This window comes from Schistocerca cancellata, chromosome 11 (assembly GCF_023864275.1).
Source record: "Schistocerca cancellata isolate TAMUIC-IGC-003103 chromosome 11, iqSchCanc2.1, whole genome shotgun sequence".
In the NCBI taxonomy this organism is placed as follows: domain Eukaryota; kingdom Metazoa; phylum Arthropoda; class Insecta; order Orthoptera; family Acrididae; genus Schistocerca; species Schistocerca cancellata.
In genome coordinates this window covers 138,136,761-138,154,110 of record NC_064636.1, presented here as the reverse complement: position 1 = coordinate 138,154,110, position 17,350 = coordinate 138,136,761, and the positions used below count along the sequence as shown (strand labels likewise).

The 17,350-nt window shown below is 43.8% G+C and overlaps 1 protein-coding gene across 2 annotated transcripts in view; it reads left to right on the top strand.

The window, feature by feature from the left end:
- Positions 1–17,350, top strand: part of LOC126108927 (speckle-type POZ protein-like) — a 345,144-nt gene that overhangs the window by 315,308 nt on the left and 12,486 nt on the right. The window contains exon 3 of one of the 2 annotated variants that reach the window (XM_049914297.1): positions 9,694–9,798. The exons of the other annotated variant lie outside the window; for it this stretch is intronic. Within the exon in view, the coding sequence (XP_049770254.1) occupies positions 9,694–9,787 (94 nt within the window). The 3' untranslated portion in view covers positions 9,788–9,798. Of the gene's footprint in view, positions 1–9,693; positions 9,799–17,350 lie in introns of those variants that run through there. 2 annotated transcript variants of the gene reach the window in all.

Sequence of the window (17,350 nt, the reverse complement as noted above, 5' to 3'; positions counted from 1 at the left end):
TTTCTCATGGTCATGTCACTCGTGGCAATCTCCTCCCAGGTATCCAAATAGGCACTAGTCAGGAATCTCTTGCCAAGATCATCATGATATTTAGTCAATTACCGGCCACATGCCCTGCTGATACACTTTGTGTGCCTAATGCAGTGGTTTCCATTGTCTTCTGCATCCTCATGCCTTTGATCATTGCTGATTCGTCTGCCTTAAGTGGAAGCTTCCAACCCCAATGGCAAGAGAGTGCCCTGAACCTGACTGCTCCTCCACCCACTTTTGACAAAGCTGTTAACTGAGTAATCGTGGTGTCTTATGCCGGAAGTCTTCAGCTGCCAACATGACGATTTTTATTCAAAATGTAAGTGGTGGCAGGGTTTGAACCCAGCACCGAGGACGTTTTTGATTGCTAATTAAAAGACGATACTCCTATACCGTGAGCTCCAAAGAGCAGGGTATGATTTCCAGTCAGATACCCCCCTGGGGGCTCACGATTCTTTCGTGAGTACGTGTGTGGCGAGCACGAGGCCCCATGCTATTGCAGCCATCTTCTTTACAGGGCTGCATTTCCTTGCCCTTCCCCTCCTTTCCTCTCCTTGCTCCTTCCCCTTTGCCCTCTCTTCTCCGTCTCTTGGTGTCCTTGCTTATGTTGGCCCCGCTATCCTCCTGGGTATGTTGTTTTTGCAATTTCATTTTGTTGCGTAATCACCTCGTCATTTTGGCATTCCCTGATCCCCTTCTGGGTATTGACCTCCATTACTAAATTTCTATTGCGTCGTGTGAGCCATTTGGGGAAGAGCACCTTACCTATTGTCTTCGACGTGTGCCCTCCTAGTTCATTCCACCTGTTCTTTGGCATCTTCGTCTGATGCTAAAGTGCGCGTCATTTATGACGGCGGCAGAGTTTAGGTTAGTTCTGCGCATCTGCGTCACAAAACACAGATAGCCAATTAACAGAGAACGACGTTGCCAGAGCTAGACTGCAGTGCAGAGAACGGACGAGTGTTTTCAGTGTTGGAAACGTTCAGTAATAAATAAAGTAATTAAACAAAAGCAATGTCTTGATAGCAGACTTTCATTTATAGAAAGTTTCGAAAAAGCATTCTTTATGCTAGTTGCTTCATATTCTATTAATTAATTAAACCAAACAAGCAATACGCCTCCTAATTCAGGCGATAGCAAGGGAAGGTGTTTGTACCATTCTCACTAACCGCTTTTTTCGCAATAAAGAACAGCGGTAATTGTTTATTTCTTATTGTACTTCGACGAAACGTGAGTAATTCATAATCATACCAACAGTGTCCGTCGGTATTTTGCGTCATAATTTAAAGTCCTCCAGGAGATAAATTGAATGACGAGCTGCGCAGCCGGCACGGTAGCTCAGCGTGTTCGGTCAGAGGGCTGCGTGTCTCTGTAATAAAAAAACTGAGTCAATGAACCAACGATCAATTTGAACGGATGTCCTGTGACATCCATCCTGACCAAACGCAACGAAGTATATCGAACGAAATGAGGGAAAAAAAATAGAATGATAAGGTGCGTCAAAGCAGTCGAAACATCATGTGTCTGCACAGGCGAACAGTGCAATGATCACAAAAACGCGCACATCGCGGAATGCCGGGAGCACGTCTCTCTAGGAGCGAAATGGATAATGCGGCCGTGGTGGCTTTACTTCATAAACTGCGCGCTCCCCCCTAAATGTAAGTCAACGAATTGTACTAGGGCGCTGCATCTTTTGGCACGTACAACTGGCAACGCAGCAATCTCCCGCGTCTTGGCGGGCATGCGCAAACCGCCAAGATAAAAGAATTGAACTATAGCGTGCGTAATCTGCACGGTAGCCAGCCTGTGTGGTGGGGTCGCTATGTACCCTTTTGGTTGAGCCCCCTGAACACATAGGTATCACACTTCAGATACCTGAACTGTGACCACCTCAGGTAAGCCTAGCAGTGGTTGCTTGTCGTCCTGGAGAATCGGAACTCCAGGGAATGGCCGCCATGCCAGACGGCACTCGCTGTGGCTGAGTGGCGCCTGTGAGGAGAACCTCTGGTCGGAGTGGGTGGTATCAGGGTGGACAGTATCCAAATGAAATGCATACGGGTCCAGAACTCTGGCCGTTCTTCTGCGGCCGTCTCTCCGCGAGGAACTGATTCTTTTAGTGCTGCTTCTCCTGCGCCTTCGGCCTTCCCTTCCGTAGCTACACCCTGGGAGGAGGGTCAGGCCTGTCGGCTAGGGGCAAAACCTTTTCCCCGCTATCTGGTTAGCACCAGGACTGATGGGGATACTTTAACCAATACCAAACCATTATTTTTTGTGGAACACATTGAAGACAAGTTTGCCGAAGTGGACTCTCTGGGCAAGATGCAGTCGGGTTCGTTGTTGATCAAAACTGCTTCAGCTGCCCAGTCTGCTGCCCTTCGTGCCTGTAACCATCTTGGCACAATTCCTGTGTCCATTAGCCCCCACCACTCTCTAAATATGGTTCAAGCCGTGATTTTTCACAGGGACCTCGTCCTTCAAACTGATGAGGAACTTATGGACAATCTCGGATGGCAGGGTGTTCACTTTGTTCGGTGTGTTCAGAAGGGTCCTAAGGACAATTGTATTGATACTGGTGCCTTTATCCTGGCCTTTGAAGGGGATACCCTCTCTGAGAAAGTAAAGGTTATGGTTTATTGATGTGGTGTGAAGCCATACATCCCACCTCCTGTGAGGTGTTCTAAGTGCTTGCGTTCTGGACAGGTCTTCCTGCTGTTCGCAGGCCCCTCTTTGTGGTGACTGGACATCCACTCCATGAGGGGAGTTCCTGTGTTCCCCCTCCTGTGTGTGTTAATTGTCATGACAATCATTCTCCACGTTCACCAGATTGCGCAGTATATAAGAAGGAGAAGAAGATACAGGAGTAGAAGTCCCTTGATCTCTTAACCTACACTGAGGCTCGTAAGAAGTATGCATGTCTTCACCCTGTGTCCATGACTAGTTCTGCTTTAGTTCCATCTTCACCCCTTCGTCCCCCCTTCCTCACTCTTCCTTACCCCAGTCCCGAACCCCTCTCCTACCCCACTCCCCTGCGGCTCCCACACCCTCTCCTCCGGGTGCTGCTCCTCCTCCCCAGCCAGAAAAGTGTTCCACTTCTTCGCCGTCTGCCAGCCAAGGGCACCCTTCCCGGCACCTTCCAGGCCAAAATTCTTCTGCCAAGCGATGACTGCGAGAACCACGGCCTGTGGGCCCCTAGGTTGCCTGACACCTTCCTGTTCCCGATCTTACTGCAGCTGGCTTCTTTATGCCACACAGCCCTCCTCGATCTCAAGCAGAAAAGAAGAAGAAACATAAGCCCTGGAACTGTCTGCAGAGGTCCCATCCTTGGCTTCTCAACCCGATTCTGATGTGTTGTTCATGGATGTTGCCCCCCTCCTTGTCGGTGACAGTTGGTGACTGGTTTTAGCCTGTTCAACCCCCATTTGAATCATTGTTCTGTGGTTATCCAATGGAATTGTAATGGGTATTACCACCACCTACCGGAGTTGAAATCCCTTACTTCGTCTTACTCTGCAGCTTGTTTGGTTCTACAGTAATCCCATTTTACTGATGATCACTCACCGACCCGCTGTAGGTTCCGTGTTTTCTGTCGAAATTGGGTCGGCCGCGTGCGGGCCACTGGTCGTGCGTGAATGTTGGTCCGTGCAGATATTGCTAGCACGTTGATTCCTCTTCAAACTACATTGGAAACCGTTGCTGTTAGGGTCCACCTGGACTCTAAGGTCACGGTTTACAATCTTTATCTCCCTCCTGACAATACACCATCTAGACGAGGTCTTCTCATAGAGCAGTTTCTTGCAGACCACAACTTGTGCCTTCTTAATGATGGCTCCCCTATTCATTTCAGTGCCAGTCATGGTACCTTTTCTGCCATCGATCTTTCTCTTTCTTCTCCCTCCATCTTCCCTTCATTACACTGGTCGCCACACGACGACCTTTGTGATTGTGACCATTTCCCATTGATTCTTTCTCTCCCTTCCCGCTCCCCGATGGGCAGGCTACCCAACGTGCCGATTGGCGTCTATACACTGCACAGGTTGTTTTTTCTCCCTCTTTGTCAGGTTGTATTGATAACGTCATACGTGACAAGTCTGATGTGATTGTTCGCGATGCTAGCCTTGCCCTACCTCGCTCATCTGGACCATTTCGCCGCCGGCAAGTCCCGTGGTGAAGTACGGCAATTGCCATTGCCATTCGTGATTGCTGTCGAGCTTTGCAACACCTTAAGAGACACCCATCCGTTGCCAGCCTTATTACCTTTAAACGCCTTCGTGCTAAAGCTCGTTACTTAATCAAACAGAGCAAACAGATGCGTTGGGAATGCTTTGTTTCTTCCCTCGGTTCTACTGTCCCCATGTCACGGGTATGGGCTAAACTTCGCTCTCTCCAGTGTTGCCACTGGCAGACCACCCTCACAGGCCTTCACCTCCCGGATGGCCTTTGTATGGACCCACTGATTCTCACGGAGCATCTAGCGACCCATTTTGCAACGGCATCATCATCAGTCTCCTATCCGGCAACTTTCTTTCACCAGAAACAGCGGTCCGAAGCTTCCGCCTTGTGTTTTGCCCCTTGTCAGTCAGAATATTACAACAAACCTTTTACTGAATGGGAATTTCTTTTCGCACTTTCTTCTTCTCATGATACGGCCCCTGGCCCAGACTCCATTCATAACCAACTGCTTCAGCATCTCAGTGCTCCACAACGGCAACATCTTGTCCGGTTTTTAACCATATTTGGCTCCAGGGTGACTTTCCTTCTCAGTGTAGAGATAGCATCAGGGTTCCTGTCCTTAAGCCTGGTAAGAACCCCTTGTTCGTCGTAAGCTATCGGCCAATTAGTCTGACAAATGTTGTTTGCAAGTTACTTGAACAGATGGTAGCCCGTCGGCTCAATTGTGTCCACGAATCTCGGGATCTATTGTCCCCTTACCAGTGTGGCTTCCAAGAGGGACGGTCTCCTGTCGATCATTTACTTACCTCACTTGGGATCCGCAATTCGACACGCTGTTTCCCAGCACCGCCATTTGGTTGCAGTATTTTTCGACCTTCACAAGGGTGCCATCACATCTTCCTTACACTTCATCAGTGGGATCCACTCCCGATTTTCATCTGCCAATTCCTGTTCTACTGGTTGTTCAGGGTTCGGGTTGGTATTGTTCTTAATTCTCCACGGACCCAGGAGACTGGCATCCCACAGGGTTCTGCATTGAAAACACTTCTTTTCCTCATTGCTATCGATGGACTTGTGGCCTCTGTCGGTCCTTTGGTCGCCCCTGCTCTGTATGTGGATGATTTCTGCATTTGGGTTAGTTCCTCTTCGATGGCCTCTGCAGAGCAGCAGTTCCAGGGAGCTATAGGGCATGCCTCTGCATGGACCCTCTCACACAGGTTTCAATTCTCTCCTTTAAAATTGCGAATGGTCCACTTCTGTCGCCGTACTACGATCCACCCCATCCGGAGCTCTATCTCGGTGCACAACGATTACCTGTGGTCCCACAGTTTCATTTCCCGGGTCGTCTTTTCGACAGCAATCTCATGTGGCTGCCTCATATCAGACTTCTGAAGGTAGGATGTTTCCATAAACTCAGTCCTTTGCTTCCTTGCCCACACGTCTTGGGGTGTGGACAGTTCCATCCTTCTCCGCCTTTATCGTGCTTTAGTGCTGTCTCACTTGGACTGTGTTGTCAAGTTTATGGTTCGGCTACTCCTTCCACACTGCACCTGCTGGATCCAGTCCACCATTGCAGTATCCATTTGGCCATTGGTGCCTTCCCTACTAGCCCTGTTGATAGTCTCCTGGTTGAAGCCGGGATCCCCCCTTTCTGTTTGGTGGTCCCAGCTTCTGGTTTCTTATGCAATCACTGTCCATTCCTCTCCCACTCACCCTTCCTATTCTATCCTGTTCCCCGACCATGGACGTCGCCCATCTGATTCCCGACCTCGGGCGGGTTTACCGGTTGGGATCCACCTTGCGTCTCCTTCACCATGAGTTTCAGCTTCCTTCTTCGTCCTGTTTTCCATGCTCCCTCCCCACCACCCCCTCTAGGTTATTTCTTCAGCCCTGAATTCGAATGGATCTCCGCCGAGGCCCAAAAGAGTCCATCCCCCATGGTGTTCCTTTGCTTTTTCCGCCAAATTTTATGGGAGTTTCAGGATGTTGTTTTTTTACACTGATGGCTGTAAATTTGTTGATCGTGTGGCCTTCATGTCCTCTGTTGGCACAGAAAATCATATGCTGCCACCTACATGTTGGCTGTTTACTGTGAAATTGATGGCAATTTCCCAGGCCCTTACCTTTATTAAACAGTCCCAGCACAACCGCATTTTGTTATGTACGGTCTCAATGAGTGGCCTTGTGGCTGTTGACCTGTGTTTTTCCCCGCCATCCCTTGGTCTCGGCCATCCATGACCATCTCGCCGATCTTCACTGTGCTGCTTGTTCTGTTGACTTACTTTGGGTCTTTGGTGATGTGGGTATCCCAGGTAATGAGTTTGCTGATCGTTTGGCTGGGGGAGCAGTCACTCCCCCCTCTCCCGTTTTCTGTAACCCCTCCTGCAGCTAATTTACGGTTTCACATCAAATCCATCTTTGCACAATCATGGGCCAACTCTTGCGTGGCTACCTCCCTGTCTAATAAACTTCGTGCGATTAAGGTGACACCTGCCCCGTGGCGTTGTTCCTTCCGCATCTCCCAAAAAGACTCGACCACACTCTGTCGTCTCCGCATCGGCCATACCTGACTGACCCACGGTTTTCTTTTGCGTATTGAGCCACCCTCACTTTGTGGTCGTTGAGCCTTCCACTGAGAAACCCACATTTTGGTGGAATGCCCCCTTATTTTGGCTCTGCGTACTAAGTACAGATTTCCCCACGCTTTACCCTTGATGTTGGCTGAGGATTTCTGGATAGTTGAACTGGTTCTCAGTTTCCTCTGGGAAAGTGGTTTTTATTCTCAGTTTTAAGGTTTTTAATCTCACTCTGGTGTTGGGGCGTGTTGGTGAGGGTTGGGGTATCTCCCACTGTAAGCTGTGTTTGGAGATTCCTGACTCCCCTCCTTGGCCAAGATGCTCTTTTCTTCTCCTTTTCCTCTGTTTTTATCACTTTTTAGAATTTGTTAGTCTCCTTTTGCCATATGCACTTCTACATTCCAGTGGTTGAACACTCTTACATAGCAGGTGGTCTTGCCCCTACTGCCTCAGAGGTGGGATATTTCCTGCCTCTAGCATAGCCTTGGGGTCGCTCTCTTGCTGACTTCCCTCTTTTTTTTTTACCATTTACGACACGACTGCTGTTTTACGCTTTTTAGCCTTTTCCCTTTTGTTGTTCTGACTTTTATGAGATGTCAAACTGTCTGAATGGACCACATTTGAAACAATGGACTGGTGACGTTGCTGTTTGGTCCCTTCAACACCAATCAACCAATAACCATCCAGTCAGATATCCAGTATAGAAGATGCTGTGAGCGGAGACAGTAATTCAGTCAGCACAGTACCGTGGTCACACACAATGCTGGGCCTTACAATCACAATCTCGTCTCTGTTCGGCCATCACCCAGATTATGTGCCATGGTTTCCTTTCTACAAAACACACAGGTACGGTGTGCTCTGGTTACCTCACTGTACTGGATGCTGGAGGGGCAGGTGTCAAATGTCTTCCCTTCTGCCACGGCTGCAATTCTCTCCGGCATCACCGGGGGCCACTGCAGTGAATCGCACGAGTTTCCTTGCACTAGGGTGCGGCAGATTACATTTCCTATCTGTCTAATTTTGTCTCTAGCATGTTCCACACCGTCAGTATTGGTGTGACACTTAGGTGCAAGTATTATTTGTTACCCTTTGTCTCTCAGATTCAAATGCTTCATATTAAGACTTTCTTTTCTTTTTGGAGTTTCTTGAATGTGTTACACTACTGATAACTCAACAATTTATAAACATTGTTCATGAAACAATATTGCCTATGCTGTGTAATCCATTTTTTCTTCTAGCAGTAGCCTGTACTGGAATCTACTGTCTGTTTTGTCCAGCTTAATTTAACATGAAAATTGATGTTTGAGGAAGAAGTACATCAGCTCTGCTATCAAGAGACATTACATACGTATATGGTTCTGTCTGCTTTAGTCAGAAGCAAATTTTGGAACAACTCTTTTGTAAGTTTTACAGTATAGCTGTATCTGTGACAAGCTTCATGAGTTTTTCATTGCACGAGGTTTGTTCAATAAGCAATGTCTAAAATTTTTTAAAATGCCATTAATATACGTAGACAAATGTCCTTGTTGGTGCATCCCATTTGAAGATTTTTGTGTGTGCCATTGCAGTTTCGAACTGTTCTGGAAGACGGCAGAGCAGTAGTACAGCGTCAAAATGGCGTCTGCATACGAGTTCCATTACAAGCAGCGTGCTGTTATTGAGTTTTTGTGCGCAAGAAAAGAAACCGTGGTGAACATCCATAAACGTTTGTGTGCAGTGTGTGGGAATGCTGCAGCTGATAGCACAGTTGGGCAACGGGTGGTGAAAGTTGCACACTCAGGAAATGCGGAAACAAGCTCCACGTGCAGAAACAAGCTCCAGGATCAGCCACACTTCGGATGTCCTGCCACAGCGGCTGCTCCAGACACACTGAATCGTGCAGATGCCGTTATTCGTGCCGACCGGTGTTTAAAAACCTGACAATTTTCTCTATAGTTGTCGGTCAGCACTGGAAGTGCATCTGCAATGATCAGGGATCTCGGCTATTCAGATAGCGGTGCCCCGGTGGATTCGATTAAGGCTCACAGCGGGCTACACGATTCAAAGAAGGGCCATTTTATCTGAACTATTAGAGCGTTTTGAGACAGACGGAGACTCCTTTCTCTCACGGATTGTTACGGGGGACGAAAGCTGGGAGCACCACTTTGTGGCAGAAACAAAAAGGCAGTCCATGCAGTGGCGTCGCCCTCATTCGTGACAAAAGAAGACATTAGAGACGAACCCCTCTGCCGGAAAAGTCACGGTGACAGTCTTCCGGGATTGTGATGGCATCATTTCTGTGGATTTGATGTCAAGAGGGTCAACCATCAGTTCAGGGCCATATGAGAAGACTCGAACACGAGAACCGTTACCGACATGTTCAATCGGACAAGAATCCAGCAGAAATCTTGCTCTATTACGATAATGCATGCCCACACACAATTCCGAGAGCCCGGGAACGCATTGCCTCATCCACGCTACAGTTCGGACCTGGCACCCTCGGACTTCCATCTCTTTGGGCCGCTTAAAGATTTTCTACGGGAAACAGACTTTGAAGAGGACGAGTGTGTCAGTCTTACAGTGGACACGAGCAAGACGTGTCGATGTAAGTCACCAAATTCTGACCCTCAACAATAAATACGTTATGAGGAAAAAAAGTGGGGCATTACTTACTGAACGACCCTCGTAAGTTGATAACTGAACTTAACCAATTGTTTCCACTACGTCCCCCCCCCCCCCCTCCCCTCCTCTCTTTTAGTGGTATTCAGCCTCCATACGTTATGTTCCAAATAACCTCAGAAGCAAGTCACAGCTAGCTGACTTGAACTGCTTCCAAAGTTGTGCCCAGCAGTTGTCCTGTCAGTGCAGCACAGTCGCTGTCCCCTAAGTTCGGGCTGTGGTTTGCGGCCCACTCTGAACAGCCGCCCCCTGTTTGCAGCGCGGGCCGTGGCTCCAGCAGTCCCAGCAATGCCGCTCGGCGACCCCGGCCGCTCTCCTGCCGCGGCTGCCCGCCACACTCCGCCTCCTCCTGACGACGCGGCCGTTTCTCGCCTGCGGTGAGTGCTGCCGACTTGTACACTCGGTGCCGCGTCAACCAAATGTTACACTAAAAACGTCTAATTTAAGCATTTTTGAAATTTTCGATAATGCTTAGCTTACAGTTGTCAGGAAAAATTATTTCTTCGTTTTATATGTGTAGTTAATGTAACTGCTGCTCTTGATGGTGTTTACGTATCTTAGAAATTAGTTCCGAAGGAAGTGGGTTCGGAGCCGCAGTGTCAGTGCATTGCTATTTAACGAAACCTACACGTCACGTGAACGAGTATACAACTGTGTGGAAGTTCTCACAGGGAACCTCTTGAGTGAGAGATCACAAATTCAGTCCTCAGTGAGGCTCATCAGATAGTATGAACAGTTGTGATGGGGAAAAATATTAGCTGCTAATGTTTCACCATCCGAAGGTGAACACTGTCGTGGACCTTAAACCGTGAAACTGGTCTTTCTTGGAGGTGCACATGCTGATAATGCGATAATACGTTTTATAGGCACGGAGCAAACAAAACATCTAGAGGCTGAATCTTCCAATGATACAAATTACAATGTCGCACTCCTTTCAAGAGGGATAGTTTGCTCCAAGGGAGTATGATTTCTATACGCAGACCAGGAACGATCAAAAGAAACTTGCTTTAACCAGCCATTGGTGAGAAGCAGTGCTCATACTACAGCTGTAGTTCTCTTACGCCTATTTTGCTTTGAGGTAACTACTGCCTACTGCCCTTTGAACATGGCGCACACGAGAAAGAATCGTAGGGGGCAGAGCACCTCCAACTTGTTGCAGCACAATAAATAGATTTCCAACCAATTTACCGACCAGATTAACACTCGACATAATTGCGTACTGCTGCGTTAAGGCATTGATATTACCAAAGTGAGATTTTCACTCTGCAGAGGAGTGTGGTGAATTTGGAAGGTAGGAGACGAGGTACTGGCGGAAGTAAAGCAGTGAGGAGGGGGTGCGAGTCGTGTTTGGGTAGCTCATGGTAGAGCACTTCTCAGTGAAACGAAAAGTTCCCAACCTAGTCTCGGTCCGGCACGCAGTTTCAATCTGCACTGGTAGTAGTTAACCTTGATATACCTCTCGTGGGACTTACAGTTCCCTCTTAACCCCTCTTTTATCCACTTTATCTTCAGATCGGGAATGGTTGATGTTAAAAACAAATTCCTTACTGAATGATGGGACGAGTTTGTCTCACCTACAGACCTGCAGTTCACTGTGCATTGTCGAGTCAATGCTTTATTTGAAATTTCGTTGCCTGATTTCTTTCAGTTTCATTGCACTGTTTCAAACTATGCCAGTAGTATAGGCGTTGGTATGGGACACCACATGTTTTTGACTTAAAAATATTTCGACGTGTTTTTTTCAAACTAGAAAATATTTAAAGTGTTTGTTTTTGAAAAAGTATTTCCACAATGGTTTTTTCTAAAAAAATGTTTCCACGAAGGTTTTTTCTGAAAAAACATTTCCACATATATTTTGTAAAAATATTTTTGTCTTATAAAATTTCCCATTCAAAGTGCCACACCTCGTAAATTTTCTGTATTGTGCAGCCATCTCGATGGCTTTGTTGAGCTCTATAGTTGCCAAAGTTCGTACAAATCCTCGCTCATCGTCACTATGGTTGCAACTACTATCAGGCGTTTCTTCTACACTTTCCGAACGTAGAGCAAACGAAAGCTTTTCATGCTTAACTGGAAGCACAGAGTGGTACAAGCCGTGAAGCACAAGCACTTTGCATTTAACAAAACGAAATCTTTCGTTGTCATATTTTTGTGGCCTCAATATCTGTACGGGATGACCAACAGATAATCATCGTAAAACATCACTGTCGGATATAGCCTAGTCGTGTGAAGTTAGCACCCCTTTTTTGAGAAATATACATTTTTTCACAGTTCGTTTTAGATGTGCCATAGTTCTAGAGATCTTTGAACAAAATTTCAATAGTTCTACAAAAGGTAACGAAGAAAACAACAATACTCGAAAAAGATTTTGTATCGAAAGCATTTTTTGTCAATTTTCGCAAAAATTAAACTTGTACAACAGTTCTGATGACAGTTCTGAACAGAACCCCAAGAGCTCTATCGAAAATCCTAATAACATTTTTCTATGGCGATAATAGTTTGTGATAAATTGATGTAATGTGGGACACACTTTCTCTACAGAAAATATAAATATATTCGTACAACAGTTCTGATGACAGTTCTGGACACGACGTGAAGAGCTCTTATCGAAATTCCTAGTAGAATTTTTCAGTGCAGGTAATAGTTTAAGAGGTAATTGCAACTTAATTAAGAACCACATAAGAGCTCCTACTGCGAAGCTGGCGCCCTTTTTTTCAGAAATATATATATTTTTCAGAGTTCTTGATAGATAAGTCATAGTTCTAGAGTCCTCTGTACAAAATTTCAATAGTTCTGCAGAATTTAGCGAAGAAAACAACATTGTATAACATAGCTGATTCAGGAACCCTTACCATCTGATACAATTCTTACTGTTGCCACAATAAATCACTTGTGCACAGATTCCAACTGTACTGATCATTACAAAAATACAACCATTGAGCAGCGGCGCACATTTCTTGCAGCGTTGTACAAAGCATTCGGCTTATACGCTGTGAAAATACCACACTTACCGCTATTGTAAAATGTACGGTGGATGGCTTCCGTTTATCTACAATGTCAGCATCTATCGAATTATCTTCATGCAAACATGATGCCTGGATCACTCACTTCCCCTTTTTAGGTACGGAGGAAACCAGAGTTCAGTCTTGTGGAAGCCAAAACAGGGACTCTGGGCCGCCCTTCTTTTACTGATAGGAAACTCTAGAGAAATCTCACGCTTGTTTTTCTTCATCTTCCTGACAAAAGAAAAGTTCTCCCTTCATGGCTCTATTATCATTCCAGTACTAGTAAACCAGTTGTCCGCTTTCACATTTCGACCTGACTGATATATAGGTTTACACAGTCACAGAACAACATCAAAATGTTTATAGCTCAGTTGGCAAATCCCTCTGGTTGCAACACAGCGTATATTTCCAAATTGTACAGGTAAAATACGTAACAATCCACAAAACCATAGATTTTAAATCCATATTTTTTGTTTTGATAGGTACATATTGGCGAAAACTGCACCTTCCACAGAATCCTTCCAGCTTCTTGTCTACAAACACAGTAAATATTTCCCGAATTGCTGTTGGCTTGTCTAATTGTCTCCTTTCATCAGGAATAGCGCGACTGTAAAATCTAAGGTACCCCACAATAAATTTGAAACATTTTATGTTCATTTGCGAGGTGAAATTTCTCAATGCCATCCCTATCAGCTCCACACAGATCTTCCAGGCTTTATGTGCTACTTTTGTCAACAACAATTAAAAACAAGAGACTGATGAAAGCTTTCAGTTCAGTAACATCTACTGATTTTACCGCTCTCTCACGCTGAAATGAAGCTTTGACGCTTTCAAGTTGCTGATTGGAATACAAAACTACAATAGACAAATATCGCCATCTATGAGGCAATTACAGCATCACAAAGGCTGCTTTGGCTGCGCCTATTTGTTCAGGTAAATTTCGAATAATATTATCCTCTTCGAACAATATGTTTTGGATTTCTTCAACGTGATCTACTACATCCCACTTAAAATAATAAAACTCCTATAAAATAACGCAACCAGGTGCAGTGTATTAATCTGATATTTGACGTTCAGACAGCGGACATTGACGATTAGACAGTTCAAACAGAATTTAAGTGCATTTTACATTCTGGATCAGCTTTGTACTACTTACTACGTCGATAAACAAATAAATTAATTGCTGAAATGAAATACGAAATGGCACAGTGGATAAAAACGAGCAATCGGCTCATATCTCATCAAGAGAGCATTAGCGTCCCTACTGAATCATACAACAATGAAAGGCATATATGAAGTGTTTATTTTTAGAATCAGGAAGAACCAGATGAATTTTATTACGTAAAACAGTAATTGTTTTGAGCTCTCATGACATCCAGGACCCACTCACAGCTAAAAATATGCCCAGGACCCTCATGGATGAAAGTTATGTGGCAACATCACCAGACGCTAGGATACATAAAAACATGTGCTGTGTGTAACAAATAAATTTGAAATTACTGTCGTTAATATTGTTGCAAACATTTGTTCTAGTTAGAAAGGAAGTGTGGAAGTTTGATGAGTTACACTACACCGAGAGTTAAGTCTTTACAATGTATAGAAATTAAGTATATTTACTGAATATATTGTACAAACGAACTTAGTAGTATGTTTAAATCCTAATTCAATACATGACTGATAGAGGTGTTATTATGTTGAGGGGATACAGTATTAAAGTTAATAATAAGTTCGAAATTTGTAAATAAGAACCTCGTTTATTTGGTCCTCAGTAATTCGGATTTCCGGTTTATCCGGATTCATATTTTGTGTCCCTTGGTATTTTTCTCTTTTTTTCTTGTAACACGAAGATGTGTAGTCAGTGAGGTACATAGGCTGCTTATCACTAGGCCGGCAATTTAGTCTAGTACGGAGTGATAAGGAACTCTGAGTGTGTGAATGACATTGCTTCTCAAGTACTGTTCATTAATATAACGGTGTATTGGTGCCCATCAAGTAAGTTGCCTAGTAACCACGCCAACAGCACTCCACCAGAGCTCATTGTACCTCTGGTGCACTTCTCGACAGGCGTGACGCCATCTGGTTAGTGGCGCGTGTGAATGTATCTGCTCTCTCAGCCGTCTGTTTGTTTTGCACTGACCAGCCTTCTCTCCATGAATCATCTAAGCGTGCACATCCCACGCTTCCACCTACAGTTACTACAGTCAGTCTTAAGAAGGTGTACTGGCATTTGTATAGTGCTGAACATTTAGACTTTTTGTATGTAGTAGAATATACATCCGGGTTTTCGATTTTCGGTTTTCCAAAATAAAAGTGAGAATTTAGGATCGTCCTCATAGCTGTACTTCCAGCAGTACTTTACTCCTGCGTTCCAAATTTCGCACAAGTTGTCCTACGAAAATTGCAGAAGAAGCACTCCTGGACGAAAGGATATTGTGACGATATTCCTTCGTCATAGCCTGGGGTTAGAGACCCGGTCCGGCACACAGTTTTTATCTGCCAGTAAGTTTCACATCGGCGCACATCCACTGCAGAGTAAACACACAATCTATTTCATAATCTATTGGCACCACAAAAATGTTGTGACGGTTTTTAAAAGAACTCTTTCGGTGCTATCCAAAACTGTCAGCAAAAGGGTTGTGCCAATTTATTATAATGTAGACCAAGTGGGTCTCTCGTAAATGATATATGGGTCTCTCGTAAATGATATTATCTCATTAACTGTTATGCCCACAAAAAATGTTATTACAGTTTTCGGTAGAACTCTTAGGGTCCTATTACGAAATGCCATCAGACCTTTTGTACGAATTTATTACTTTCACATGACAAAAGTGAGTCCCATATTAATTATTTCATATAATGTCATCATCACAAAACATGGTATAGTTTTCAGTAGAGCTCTGTGGGTGCTATTCAGAACTGTCATCAGAACTATTCTACAAATTTTGTTTTCGTAGAGAAAGTGAGTATCAGATTAAAACAATTATCGCATAAACTATTATCGCCACAAAAATGTTCTTCTCACTTTCAATACAACTCTAAGGGTGCTATCCAGAACTGTCATACAATTTTTTTTTTTTCCAAACTGGCAATTTTTTACTATACGAAATTTTGCCGAGTTACTGTTTTCTTCCCGAAATTCTGCATAACTATTCGTGTTTTGAGCAGGGAACTCTAGAACTATTGCATATATATCAAAAACTATGAAAAAAATTTATATTTATCGTAAAAGGGATTCAAACTTCACGGGAAATTGTCATAAGCATTCCTTATTAAATTCCGTTACTACGTAAACAATTACCTGCACAGAATGTGTTACTAGTATTTTCGATAGAACTCTTACATTGCTATCCAGAGCTGGCATCAGAACATACAAACGGACATAAATTATTATTATTATTATTATTATTATTATTTTTTGCGTAAGTGTGCCCCACAATTAATCAGTTACCATACAAATTATTATAACCACAAAAAATGTTGTTATGATTATCGATAGAAGTCTTGAGGTGTTAACCAGAACTGTTCATCAAAACTGTTGAACGAATTTACTTTTTCTGTGGAGAAAGTGGGTCTAACATCAAAGCAGTTACCGTATAAACTATCATCGCCACAAAAAGATATTATTAGGATTTTCGATAGCGCTCTTTGTGTTCTGTTCAGAACTGTTGTACGAATTTACTTTTTGCGAAAATTGACAAAGAATGTTTTCGATACGAAAATTTTTTTGAGTATTGTTGTTTTTTTCGCTATATTCTGCAGGACTATTCAAATTTTGTACAAATAACTCTAGAACTATGCCATATCTATCAAGAACTCTGAAAAAAATATATATTTCTGAAAAAAAAAGGGTGCCAACTTCACAGTAAGTGAAAAGATTTTCTCATTAAAATGCAATTATCTCGTAAACAATTAGCTGCACAAAAAAATGTTACTTGGATTTTCGAAAGAACTCTTGGAGCTCTGTTCAGAACTGTGCTCAGAACTGTTGTACTTATTTACTATTTGCGAAAATTGACGAACAATGTTTTCGATAGGAAATTTTTTTTTGAGTATTGTTGTTTTCTGCGCTGAATTCTGCAGAACTATTGATATTTTGTACAAAGAACTCTAGAACTATGCTACATCTATCGAGAAATGTGAAAAAAATGTATATTTCTTGAAAAAGTGGCACTAACTTCACACGACTCATTCCCGTCTCTGGAATTTCTGTAACAATGAGACGTTAAAAAGAATAAACAGAGTAATACGTCTCCATTGTGTCACACAACGATGAAGTACATTATAACGGCGATAGGACTTCTGATAGCTTTTTGTATAAAATTATAAATATAGAACAGAAAAGAAATGTGAAGTGTAAAAATATTTTTTCTCTGTCATCCCGTTCTGGGAAACGAACGATATGTTAATATTCACTTTAACTGCTCCAAAGAAAATATAAAACCTACTTTTAACAGTCCTACATACGGCTAATAAACACACTCTTCTTAAACCCATGTGCAAGGACCCCTTCTGGTTCGTGCCGTGAACAGTATCAAATCGGTTCTGGAAATGCGGTTACCGATGCCGAATTTCCTACTGTGTTTTTAAGGTAAAAAAATAAAAAAAACAATAAAACGGCATTCCATCATTTTACCGTTTTAAGCACATTCATGTTATCAGAGGTTAAGTATGTAACTCCTTAGAATGCGGTCAGCGCCTTTGTCCCGTCACGTCTGGCATGTGTAACGGTGCTGGATGACAAAACCTCGCTCAACCAGCACTGCTAAAGTTACATAAGCTGCAGATACGTCGCTGAACGACTTACAAACGTAATGACATTGTTTTGAATTCGAGCATATTTAACTGAACTAGCAGATCGCAGTAATGAAGAAGGCGAATTTATTTTTGCGTGAATTCTCCGTGCCCTGCAGC